General features: G+C 48.6%; 1 protein-coding gene across 1 annotated transcript; it reads left to right on the forward strand.

The window, feature by feature from the left end:
* Positions 1–3,398: 3,398 nt before the first annotated feature.
* Positions 3,399–11,865, forward strand: LOC112881098. Its single transcript, XM_025945803.1, has 8 exons — positions 3,399–3,567; positions 4,036–4,448; positions 4,545–4,711; positions 4,798–4,878; positions 5,059–5,134; positions 5,214–5,312; positions 10,115–10,196; positions 11,727–11,865. The coding sequence occupies exons 2-8, from the start codon at positions 4,064–4,066 to the stop codon at positions 11,863–11,865; spliced, it is 1,029 nt and encodes a 342-aa protein (XP_025801588.1). The 5' UTR covers positions 3,399–3,567; positions 4,036–4,063.
* Positions 11,866–12,568: the final 703 nt, after the last annotated feature.

A 12,568-nucleotide genomic window follows, 5' to 3' on the forward strand; every position in this document is an offset into this window, starting at 1 on the left:
ATTTGAGCATAAAATTTATATCTTCTATCTTTGTGCCCTTTTATTAAAAAAATAAATACCAACATGCACATGCAACATGCTAACGATATGTTTTATGGATGATTAGCGTCTGATGATTTTTCTAATACTACATGTAGCCATTTCCGAATATACGACTCTCTTTTAATATCGTACGAATATTGAAGTTAATTGTCACCATGTTCTAGAATATTGTTTAATTTAGACACTATTACAAAATGGTACATAGTTCATATGGCACATTTGCGTCATTGAACAACTAAATGCTACTATTTTATTCTAGTGTCAAAGTGACGTGGCAGACTTATGGATGCGCAGGAATTATCCAAAATGGCTTGCGTGATGGCACGGCAACACCTTTGCATGGCTCGTGCACCTCCTCTGCTCCCACTTCGATGTCGAACACATGCAACCGATCGTCGACCGAGCTCATCCAGTACACGGTGTTCGGCAGCAACCCAAACTCGGTGGCCGGACACCACCCTCCAAAGCAACTGCCGGAGCCTGCCAGAATAGCCCGATCGCCGATGCTCTCCACCCTGACATGATCTTGCCTCGCGAAGTCCATCCTGTAGACGCCGACGTCGGCGACGGCGGTGAAGTCGATGCCATGGCGGAACACGTACACCGTGTGGAGGTCGCCGCCGATCTCAACAATATACGTGGCCGCCGCCGCCATCAAGCCGCCCTCAGGGACACGGGCCGCACCATTTTCATCGGCACGGTGCTGAGCTCCGGCAGCCCGGCCGGGGAGAAGCCGATCACGCCGCACTGGGTCGACGAGTGGGGATAGTAGAACCTGTCCTGGCACGACGCGAGGCGGTTCACGGTGCGCTTGCACCACGCGTTCCCCTCCGGCACCCGGATGCTGGCGCTGCCCAGGTCGTACTCATGCCTGGTCCACGCCGTGCCGCCGGCCTGGCAGTACCACAGGATGGTGCTCTGCGGCGGCTCGGCGAGTAGCACCGTGCATCGTCCGCCGGCGGCCGTGCATGGGTCGCCGGACCGCGCGCAGACGGACCGCAAGGGCGGCGGCTGCGCCAGCGGCGGCACCGCGATCCGGTCGGCGGCGGTCCCCGGAGCGCGCGGCGGGTTCCACAGGAACGTGGCCGCGGTCGCCGGGTCCGACGCGAGCATGCCCAGCCGTGCGACGTGGGCCAGCTCCGCTTGCCCCGCAGCTCCTCAATCTCGCACGCGCGGTGCGCGCCGTCGGAGATGCTGAAAAGCGTCGTGCGCTGCTGCTCGCCGTCGTAGTCGAAGACGAGGCATGGCAATGTGGGCGCCGGTATCACCGCCGCCGCCATGAGTGCGCCTGCCTCGAGGTTGATTATATTGGTGTCGACGACGACGTCGCCATGTGCACGGGGGCGGGGGCTGGCTATGTATGGGCCGTTTTCTAAGCGGTGCGAGCTTAGTCCGAGATCAACACGGATACAATGTTAAGTGTAATTTATTAACAAATAATAATCGAATCCTAACAGGGCCAATCAGTTTTTTCGGATCACGCTCGCCTCCGCGCCTCCTCCCGGCCGCCGCCGCCGCCGCCGCCTGCGCCTGCGCCTGCAGGGCGCCCCTTCAAGCTCCTCCACGGGCCGCCGCCTCGCCAAGGCACGTGGTTGCCCAGCCGCCGTGCACAGGAGGCCGCAGCAGGAAGCCAAGTACACTGGGCGGCGCGGGCGCACGAGCAATCCCGCCAGGCCGATTGAATGGCCGCCGGTGTGGTGTGCATGTCCGTCGTCGTTGGCACCAGCACGCTATAGCTCATCGTCGCGCCGTTAGGCCTTCCAGTTAAAACCATCTCCAGCATGGCCTACGTCCATTGCTCAGGTCTGTAAGACATTATAATTTCGTCAGTTGATTAAATTTGATTGATGAGATCATTTCTGGCTGCCTTCAAAGGAGTAATAATGTTTGAGCACTGAATTTCTATTTGCTCGAGACCATCATGCAAGACCTCCCAGACAGACAAGCTTATGCTTTGGAATATACGTAGTAGTTTGCCATCAAATCACCTCCACTCCATTGCGTGAAATGTACTGCTGAGAAATATTATTCACTGTTATATTGGATTGTTCAGGAAAGATACAAAATAGTTGCTCCAATATGCACTCTTCCAGTAACGTATATCCGAAGAACCTAGAAGACATTAATGGAACAGGCTAGGTAGCTATCCTGAAAGGTTTACATACTTCCAATCAAGGATTTCTTTCAGCTGCACAACATTTAACAAATAACAAAAAAGTTACCTGACAGCCCTGGACAAAGTTACATATCTCTATCTCTATGTATGATTCATGCACCAAAAGAGAGCAAAGGAGCATGGCCATGTCGCCGGTCATTCCCGGCCGTCGCATCGGTCACTCGGACGGCCGAGATCGTGCGAGTCCCGGTCACTTCGCAAAAAAATCCTCGGACTTTAGAGAAATCAACCTACAGGCTGGCCTCCTTTCTTAGGTAATTTTATGAAAAAGCCAACAACTTTTCTCAAAATCAACCCACAGTCCAACCTTTCCGGTTTAGGGAGATTTGCAAAGAAAACCTTAAGTTTTTTTCCTCGCAACTGGCGGCGAGCACCCACCCCTTCGCCAGCCCGCTCCCACCAACCGGCGTAACGCGGCGCGTCCCTGCACTGGCCCGTCCTCCGCCCCTCCACCTGCGTGCAGCATGGCGCTTCGTCGGCGGCCCCGCCCCTCCGCCCTTCTGCCTCCCCTCGTGGTGCAGCCGCCGCTGCCGGCGGCCACTTGCCGGCCCCGAGGTCAATGACGAGGAGCGGGAGGGTTGGGAGGAGAGAGAGGAGGAGAGGCGCCCCTTTACTTCTTCGTAGCGCCGGCGCAGCAGCCGCGTCGCCCCCCTGCACCGGCCCATCACTCCTTGGCTCCTCCGCCCCTCCCTCTACTCGTATCCCGTTGGCCCGGAGCTTCACGAGGGGGCAGAAGAGGAGACGACAGCGGGCGATTGCCGCGGGCTGATTCCAATTTCACAGCATGTACATTCAAACATGAATCGGTATTCGTTTAATGTTGAATTTCATCAATCAATTTCATCTACATCCAAATAATAGCTTTGGTATTACTGTTCATTTTTAAAGTAGGTCTGATTTGAAATTCAACTCAATTCAATACCAAACTCAACAATATCCACATCCAAACGGGCTCTCAAAGTTTTTCGTAGAGCCAGCTCGGCCCGATCCAAGCCGAATGGCCCAAGCCTACTACTCCGAGCCCATTTTTTTTGGATATTTGTCCAAGACACGAAATTGCTTTAAAGCCCAGTAAGCGAACTGGCCCAGTTGGAGCCTGCCTACAGCCCTACACTGACCGGTCAGTCTGGACTCTGGAGGGTTCGCGGACCTCCACAACCCGAACGTTCGGGAGAAGGCAAATTCCAGAGACCACACAGCGCCTTCACCTCCTCCTCTCCCCAATCCGACCACCCCATTCACCAACCCAAAATAAAAGCCGTCCCCGACCACCAGACTCGGGAATTCCTCCGGCGATCCCTCCCTTCGACGGCCGTCTCCTTCTCCGTGCGCCCCAGGAGATCCTCCAGGTATGGACGGCAGAGATAACTGCTCGGTTAATTCCTGGGTAGTCGTGAGTTTGTCATGCTTGTTGAGCATTTCGGTTTGATCTTGCCTGTCTTATTGGTGGTGGTGTTCAATTCTTTAGCTAGAGATATATGCTTGTCGATGCGTTCGGTCTTGTATGCGTGTCGATGGCGTATTAGCTTTCCAGGAACAATCGATGGGTTCGGTCTTGTGCCTAGAAAATGGAGATTAGTTAGAGCTTGATACCTATATGGACCAAAATTTCTTTCTTGATTACAACAGTTTAGTGATGCTTATGCTCAGTGCGTTTGTTTGAGAAGCGAACTGCCTTTCTCAGAATGGAGTTAGTAAAATTTAGTTGCGGGAAGGGATGGAAGGATGCTTGCATGAGAAATTTCTCGTTCTATGATCCTTCCTGTATTTAGTATTGCAAGACTGCAAGTTACTAACTGCTACCATAACTGCTGCAGCTTGCAGAGAACACCTAATTGCTCCGAAATGGATAGAGGGCAGAACGGGAGGGACGACTTCTTCGGTGGCAGGGACCCATTTTCTGGGTTTGGTGGTTTTGGTCCCCAGAGGAGTTTGATTTCTGGCTTCTTTGGAGGGAGGGATCCATTTGATGATCCATTCTTCACGCAGCCATTCGAGGGTCGGATGATGGGTGGCCATGGCATGTTTGGACCTAGCCTTTTTGGGCCGATGGGAGGGCCGTTCGGTGACATGAGGAACGATGGATTCATCCAGCAAGCTCCTCCTAAGAGTAATGGCAGAAGACCTGTCATAACAGAGCTTGATGAGGAGGGAGGAGAAAACGCGGAGCACGGTAACGAGCAGTCAAACCAGGATTCTTATGTTCAGGAGCCAGATGATGCAAGTGATGGTAGGAGCAGGGTTCATTCAGTTTCCTTGTCCAGTTTCATGGAGATGCTGAGTTAATCGTATATGGAGTCACATCTTTTGACTTGTTTCTCTGTAGTGATGGAAGGTGGTCAAGTCCAGCTACGGAGGGATCTCAATAGGGCTAATAGTGGAGGGCAATCACAAGCTCGTACTTTCACATATCAGAGCTCTTCAGTGACCTATGGTGGTATTAATGGAGCTTATTACACTGCTTCAAAGACTCGGCGGACTGGCAGTGATGGGGTAAGCTAATTATATGAAACGGCAGGTGATGCCTCTTTTTTGCAGTGCTTGGGAGGTAGAAGTGAAAATAATTGTGCTTCTTGCAGATCACTGTGGAAGAAAGCAAGGAAGCAGATACAACAACTAAAGAGGCCACTCATAGAATATCACGAGGAATACATGATAAGGTAGACAATCCATTCAGAGCTGTATATGTTCAATCAAAAATATACTGTTGAGTAGCCTGATGCACGCACGAGCCTAGTACTATCTTGAATTACCGATTGCTAATGGATCCAAACAGGCAAAAATAAAAAGAGGACTTCAATCTGGGTACAGTATAACTAATTGTTCCTTGTTCTTTTTAGGGCCACTCCCTGACAAGGAAACTGAAGTCAGATGGGAAGGTTGACAGTACACAGATACTGCATAACCTGAATGAAGGTTTGTTTGATATGTCTCGTTTTCCTTGCTGTGCCCAGAATGCAATTTTGATTATTTATTAACTCATAGTAATTTGTAGATGAACTAGCTGGATTTGAGGAATCATGGAAGGGGAATGCTGGACATCACTTGCCTGGCTGGAATCAAAATGCTGGTGCACCAAATAGTGATAATTCTGGTAAGCAGTCTTTTATATTTGTAAGAAGTTATGCAAGTGCCATTTCATTTATTTACTAGGTGTACCAAGGATGATGTTTTTTGTGGAGACAGATAATTGCTTTTCTTGGCATTATTCCTCGTGGAAGAAAATTCATTTCTGTCTAAGATAGGTTGTCATCCATCATGCACTTGTATTTGGTCCGTGTCTTTCCTTATACCAGGAGGAAACCTTAGTGCATGGTTCACTACCCCAAATGAAAATTATAACAGATTGCACCCCTTCTGAGTGGGGATGAACACCTTCTGAGTGGGATGCTACAAAGTAGCTGCTGAAATCTGAAGTAGTACAAATCTAGAAAGCCAAAGCGTTTTTGTTGCTCATTTAGTAAAAGCTAGTATAATCCTTGGAGATGAACACTTCAAAGCGTATATAACCCTTATCAAGAAGATCTTGGAGCTGAATTTTCAGTTCTGCTAATTCATTTGGAGGCATGCGATACGGTCTCTTGGAAATTGGAGCAGTGCCCGGTTGAAGTTCAATGATGAACTCGATGTCTCTATCTGGGGGCATTCCAGGCAAGTCGTCTGGAAAGACATCGGGATATTCACATACTATCGGAATATTCTTGACTTTGATATCTGTGATAGCATATGTGTAAGGGTGTAGACATTCTGGCGGAGGCAGAACAAGAGTAATGGCTCCACAATATGGTGAATCAATTTCGATAACTCGGGAAGATATATCTAACTGGACTCGATGTTCAGTCATCCAGTTTGTCCCAAGTATAATATCAATACCCTCCAAACTTAATAAAATCAAATCAGTTTTGATTTCAATGCTACCTAATTGAATTGGCACATATCTACTTATTCGGTTGGAAGTAATATTTCCTCCAGGGGTAGAGATCATATATGACCCCTGGATAGGACAAGAATCAAGTCCTAGTCGGGTACCACAGTTGTTACTAATGAAGCTATGTGTTGCTCCTGAATCAAATAACGTAACAACTGGTTGATGGTGAATAGAAAATGTACCCGACATGATGGGAGCTCCATCTGGAAGTTCTGCAAGAATGGTGAAGTTAATTCGTCCTTGACGGACTTGCATCACTGGCTTCTTGCCCTTATTCTGGTTTCCCTGGGTGGAGCTCTGCCCTTGATTAGGTTTCTTAGGCCGCGGGCAATCTCGGATGAAATGATCCGCACTTCCGCAATTGTAGCAGCGATAGTTGCTGTCTTTCTGTGGCACTTGTTGAATATTTGGCCGTTGGCCAGATTGTTGTGCTTGTTGTGGAGGCACAGGAGGTCTGTACCTTCCTTGCTGCTGAGGCGGCCTAAAAACCAATCTACCCGTTGGAGCATTGCGCTGTGGTGCTCTGGGCGGCGTATTGGAAACAACCCGATACCTCGGTGGTTGAGCACTCGAGGGTCCAGCAGGATTCTTTCGCTTCTTCTCGGCATAATGCGCCACAATGCAGTCTTCTTGAGTTAAGGCCATATTGACCAACTCACTGAAAGTATTAGCCCTCACAAGGTTCAGGCGTTCCTTGAGTTTGGTGTTAAGGCCTCGGCGAAAACAGTCTTTTTTCTTGGCATCATTATCTGCATGATACCCTGCATACTGGCACAGATGATTGAAATTCTGTGCGTACTGCAGAACTGTATTGGCACCTTGAGTAAGAGCCAGAAACTCATTAAGCTTTCGTTCCAATAATCCTGCGGGAATATAATGCGCTCGGAAAGCGATCCGGAATTCATCCCATGTGATGACATGCCCTGCGGGTTGCATGGCATAGAAATTATCCCACCAGATTCGAGCAGCACCACGAAGTTGTTGAGCAGCAAAGGAAGCTTTGCTAGAGTCCGCACAAGGTGTGGTCAGTAAAGCGAACTTCGATTCGATGATATGGAGCCATGCATCGGCATCCAATGGTTCCTCGGCCTTACTGAAGAAACGCGGCTGGGTACTGAGGAAATTTTGGTAACTAGCCACAGGAGGATTGCGATCATCCCGGCCTCCTCGGAATTGATGCTGCTGATTCTGCTGTGCTTGAACCAGCAAATTAAGCAACTCCGTTTGCCGAGCCATGACTTCGGCAAGGTTGGGAGGAGGTGGTGGCGGTTGTTGAGAACCGCTGGCCTGATCAGTCCGGAAACCTTCCGGGGTTCCACGTGTGGCTCCAACCATCTGAAATAAAGGAGATGTCCGTTATTAACCATATAGCCTTACTCCCAATTTCAGAAGACATAACTCTTTAGACAAGCAATGCATACATTCCATTTAATCACCTCATTTCAGAATTTAAAGATAATAAACAAGATGATAAAACAGGAACTTATATTACATCACTGTCTCAGATAGTTCTCCACATCTCATGTCCGAGAATTCACTAATTAGGCCATCTATGTTTCATCAAATGGCACGAGGTCTAGATAGACTACTAACTACATAAGTTATTACATTCCCTGAGGTTACATCTCGAAAGTCGACAATTTAAAAATCGTCGAAGTTTCCTACAGAAGACTGACTGCCAGTAAGAGAGTGATAGGGACTGAGAACAGGATCCCCATGCTCAGAGTCAATCTCTGAAACACCCTCAATCTCCTCTGGATCTTCTTCTTCTTCTTCAGGTACTATGGGTATAGCGGGAAGTATCGGTTGCTGCTGCAATTCTTCAATGTGAGCCTGAGCATCATCCGCTTCAAGTATCAGATCATGAATTTGCTCTTGTAGAAATTCTATAACAGCGTCGCGCTGAGTGATAATATGATCACTCTCATTAATCTGATCTTCGCGATGAAGAATAGTTTCATCTCTTGCTGCAATAATTTCATTCTTTTGTGTTACCAAAGCTTGTAATTCTTCTATTTGGGTTACTTGATGGTCAGCATTCCGATAGTGGCTTTGAGCCACACCAGTTATCTGACTTACCCAATGACGCAGTAGCATCTGATAATGATATTGCACATCCATAAACCTGGTAACGATACGGACGGTTTCTTCAGCCAGATCTCCTAGCAGATGACCATGATGGTCTGTCCGAAAATCCCAGTCCAAATTACCCGGGTCTATGGTAGGAAATAACCCAATAGGATATGCGGCAACTTCAATCGGATGCTGATTGCACAAAAGTTTGATAGCTTCTAAAGCAGCAGTTTCAAGAGTATCCACTAGATGATATCCAACCACTTCCACTTCTATGGGAGGCCATAATGAGCGGAAAGGGTGTTGAGGAATTATCATCTTAACCCTGCAGCGGGGAACTCCTTCTTCACGATACTCTACCCCATCATACAGAGGAGGCTCTGTATAATGAAACATACTCAAGGATTCCCACAAAAGACGAGGAAACCCTTCCCAATGTAAACCATTGGTGTGAAAGTGCCCCTCCTGATCCCAAAAGGTATTAGTAGGAGCAGCCATCTGCGATAACAATGCAAATGGTAAGATATTTTTACCCTGTTGGGAAAATTTACAAGGTAAAATGGATTAAGATAGCTAATTCTGATAACAGCAAAGGCTGGAAATCAGATGAATGCCTAAGATACCCAACTAAAGATTCTTACATACCCAATTTAAGAAATACCGCCATGTTGCCTATTTCTTAGGAAGCATCAATTTAAGCATTCAATTTAGTTGATTAATGGATTATGCATGCACGTACTAATCGATCTCACAAATAAAAATTAACTGCCAAGTAATCTTGGTCTTACGTGGTTAGTTACGGTGGCACAATATAAATACGTCTCTCTCTATTAACTAGTCGATAAACCCTATCCGTCCTAGTTTCGAGATCGTGGTTAGTGCACCTGAAGAAAACCATAATGCATATATATATATCCAATGAACCTTTCATGCCCGCATGTCATGAAAGCGTCCCCATTCATTACTGCTCACTATAGAAACAGCATCTGTACAATTACCGCCGTACAGACAACGTTAACATACGTTATTGAATAACGTATTCACGGGGGTACCGCAAAATGCGGGGGTATGAACAGCGATCGTCATACCCTGCGCCGAACCATATACTCCCAATGTAATCAATCGAAATCGATACATTGGCAGCATCTCAAGTAGGCCACTGCTTGAGAAACAGCGTTCGGTTCGCATCACCGACAGGAAGGCCAAGCTCCCTCAGTTGGCTGAGGATCCTTACCTTCTTACCTCACGATCGAAGATGTCGTTACATAATGTAAAGTTGAATTGTGCATGAAATTAAGTTTCAACTGAAAAGTAATGCTGAAAGTTAGAGTTATATATATATATATATATTACAGCCACCTCTAATTCCCATAATAACATTACCCTAGGGCTTACGTACTATACATAATCCTTAACGAACCATCGTTGTTTGCAAATACTTGATTAATCAAATTTTATACTAAAAATTACTTTTTAAATGTTCATAAATCATAAAAAATATGTTAAGGTACTGTTCTGTATTATTGCAACATATTATTAAATTTTCAACTAAGAATTAGGTGTTAAATAATTTGGACATAATATAATTGATTTATAATGTGATGGTAACTTAAAATTCATATAAATCAGTAAAGTCAATATATAAAGCTTTTTAATACAAATGTTAGGAACCACCCCACTGGTTGCTTCATGCTACTAGTTAAATAATTAGTATAACCAACCCTGTTGTCTAATGGGTTTAGATAAAATAACTAATACTTGATAAATGACTGCCCAGTACAGGGTAGTTAGATTATCACCGTAATGTAATTTTTCTTAAGTTGGATTGCAACTTTATTGTGAATTAATATAAAAATATATGTATTCCATGATTTATAACTTTGCATCTCATATAGACTCGACCACTCTCGCTGACGGGAATTATCAGCTGATTCCGGAACAAGAAGAAGTTTATTCTGAAGACCCCGGGAATCTTGTCGCGGATTTCTCTGAAGCCCCGAACCAAGGTTCGGAAGAAAATAGTTTGACTAACCCCAACCCTACCAGCGAAGGCAAGCCCCGGACATAACCTCTACTTTACTACACTGCAACCTATATTATTACATATATCTGTATGCATTAAGTTCTTAGGAATTGTTTGGAAACTTTAGTTGCATAACTCCAGATACCTATATATTGAACACTAGAACTTGAGTCCGAATAGCTGCTCTGCTTATAGGACCGATAGAAGACGAGTGATTTCCTGTCACTCGCGCAATATAGCGCAATATAGGAATTGTAATGTTTACATTCCTGTTATCACTATAAGGATGACGGACAGGAGTTTGATGAGGTATCATGGTCAAGATGATATCCCGTCTGTGTTGATGAATTTGATAAGGTCGCAGTGTGTGGTAGCGGTGGTTAAGCGTTTGAAAGTACTAGCCACATGCCGTGAAATATGGTAAGCGGTAAGCCTAGTAACCGATCGGCCCGAGGAGTGGACATACCACCCACCACATGTATTTGCTTCTTTTGGTTACTTTGTTCGACGTGTAGGCATACGTGTTACTGGGCAACCAGGAGTACGGGTTTTGTAGTCGCGCTACAGACGTACGTCCTGCACTTTGGAAGTGCGTATGACCTGCAGTCGCTTGTGGTGGCACTGATCCACGAGTCGGAATGAAAGGCAAACGGTTGCTTCGGAACAACCCTGTGGTGTTTCAAGCGTGTGTGTTAGGTTTACCTTGCAAGGGTTGAATTTCGATTTAGAATCGTCCGCCTCTCACGATGTATGAGACTGCTTATCCCCTTTATCACATAGAGTAACAAGAGCAATTATGTGATTATCAAAGATAATATTTGAGTAAAGATTCTACCATATTTGAATAGTTATAGGTGCTTACCAAGCTCTCGTCTCGTGCGTGCTTGCTCGGTGGAGTCTCGGCTGTCTGCCATTCCCGTGGCTGGGAGCAGCATTGACTCTGCACCCTGCACTGCACCGGGCACTGTGACGGACGGCTCCTCACCCATCTCCTCGCCTCGCCTCTCGGTCTCCTGAACCCTCCTGTGGAGGCATCCGCTACAGCTCTCCTGACTCCTGCGGTCCTGCCACCGCTGCTTGCTCGGGACCTTGGGTGTTGGTCCTCGGAAAGCTTGAGCAGCCTGGACGACTCCCCCAGCGTGCCGTTGGGTGGGTCGTTCAGCAAACTTCAGGCAGCATGAATGCCTCGGCTCAGTTTGAATTCGAATACGAAATCCAAACCGTTGGGTGTCAGCGTGTCTGCGTTCCCTCTGCAACGATCGATGGCAACGAGACAGCGGTTTAGTAATTCTGATGATAAAGCTGGGCTTAAGCCGCTTTTATCTAGCTTTGCTGAACATAAACACGAACCACCACATGCAACTGATACCGTGAGAAGTTTCCTGGCAAGCTTCTTGTCTATGGCCCTGTTTGGCTCCGCTTCTAGCCCAGCTTGTGAACAATTTTAAGTCGTGAGGTTGCCAAACGGTCCGCTTCTGGCCCAGCTTCCGCGAGCAGCGCTTGTGGACGGCCCGTCTATCCGCGCTTCCTCCAGCAGCCACCCCGAACCAGCTTATCGTCTGCTTATCCTCCCCGCACCGGCCCCCACGACGCCCCAGCGCCGGCCCCCGCGGCGCCGCCTAGCTCCGCCCAGCGCCGACCCCGCCGGCCCCCGCGACGCCGCCCCCCGCCGGCCCTCCGCTCCCGCGCCGGCCTCCGCCCCCGCCTCGGCCTCCGCCCCCCGCGCCGCCCTCTGCCTCCGCCCCCGCGCCGCCTCTGCCTCCGCTCCCCGCGCAGCCTCCGCCCCCGCGCCGCCCCCCGCCGGCCCTCCGCTCCCGCGCCGGCCTCCTCCGCCCCCGCGCCCGCCTCCGCCTCCCCCCCCCCCGCGCCGCCTCCGCCTCCGCTCCCCGCGCCGCCTCCGCCTCTGCCCCTGCGCTGCCTCCGCCTCCGCTCCCCGCCGGCCTCCGCCCCCGCGCCGCCCCCCGCCGGCCCTCCGCTCCCGCGCCGCCTCTGCCTCCGCTCCCCGCGCGGCCTCCGCCCCCGCGCCCCGCGCCGGCCTAATTATTTGTCTAATGACACTCTATTAATTGTTAATAATTTATGAACAAATTTTAGCTGTGCCAAACAGGTCCTGTGACCAGCTGCTTCTTTAACCAGCTGCTTCTCTGACCAGCTAGCCACCAGCTGGCTTCTCAATAAGTTTCAGCTGTGCCAAACAGGGCCTATGTCTTGTGCTGGAGCTGAACGCTTCGCCGTTGTAGAGCGATCTGCAACTCTGATACAGTAACAATCTCCATAAAGTGTGCTGTTCTTGGGGAGCGGGCTGAGGGCAAGATCAGATTGCTAG

The sequence above is a fragment of the Panicum hallii genome, chromosome 2 (genome assembly GCF_002211085.1).
Source record: "Panicum hallii strain FIL2 chromosome 2, PHallii_v3.1, whole genome shotgun sequence".
In the NCBI taxonomy this organism is placed as follows: Eukaryota; Viridiplantae; Streptophyta; class Magnoliopsida; order Poales; family Poaceae; genus Panicum; species Panicum hallii.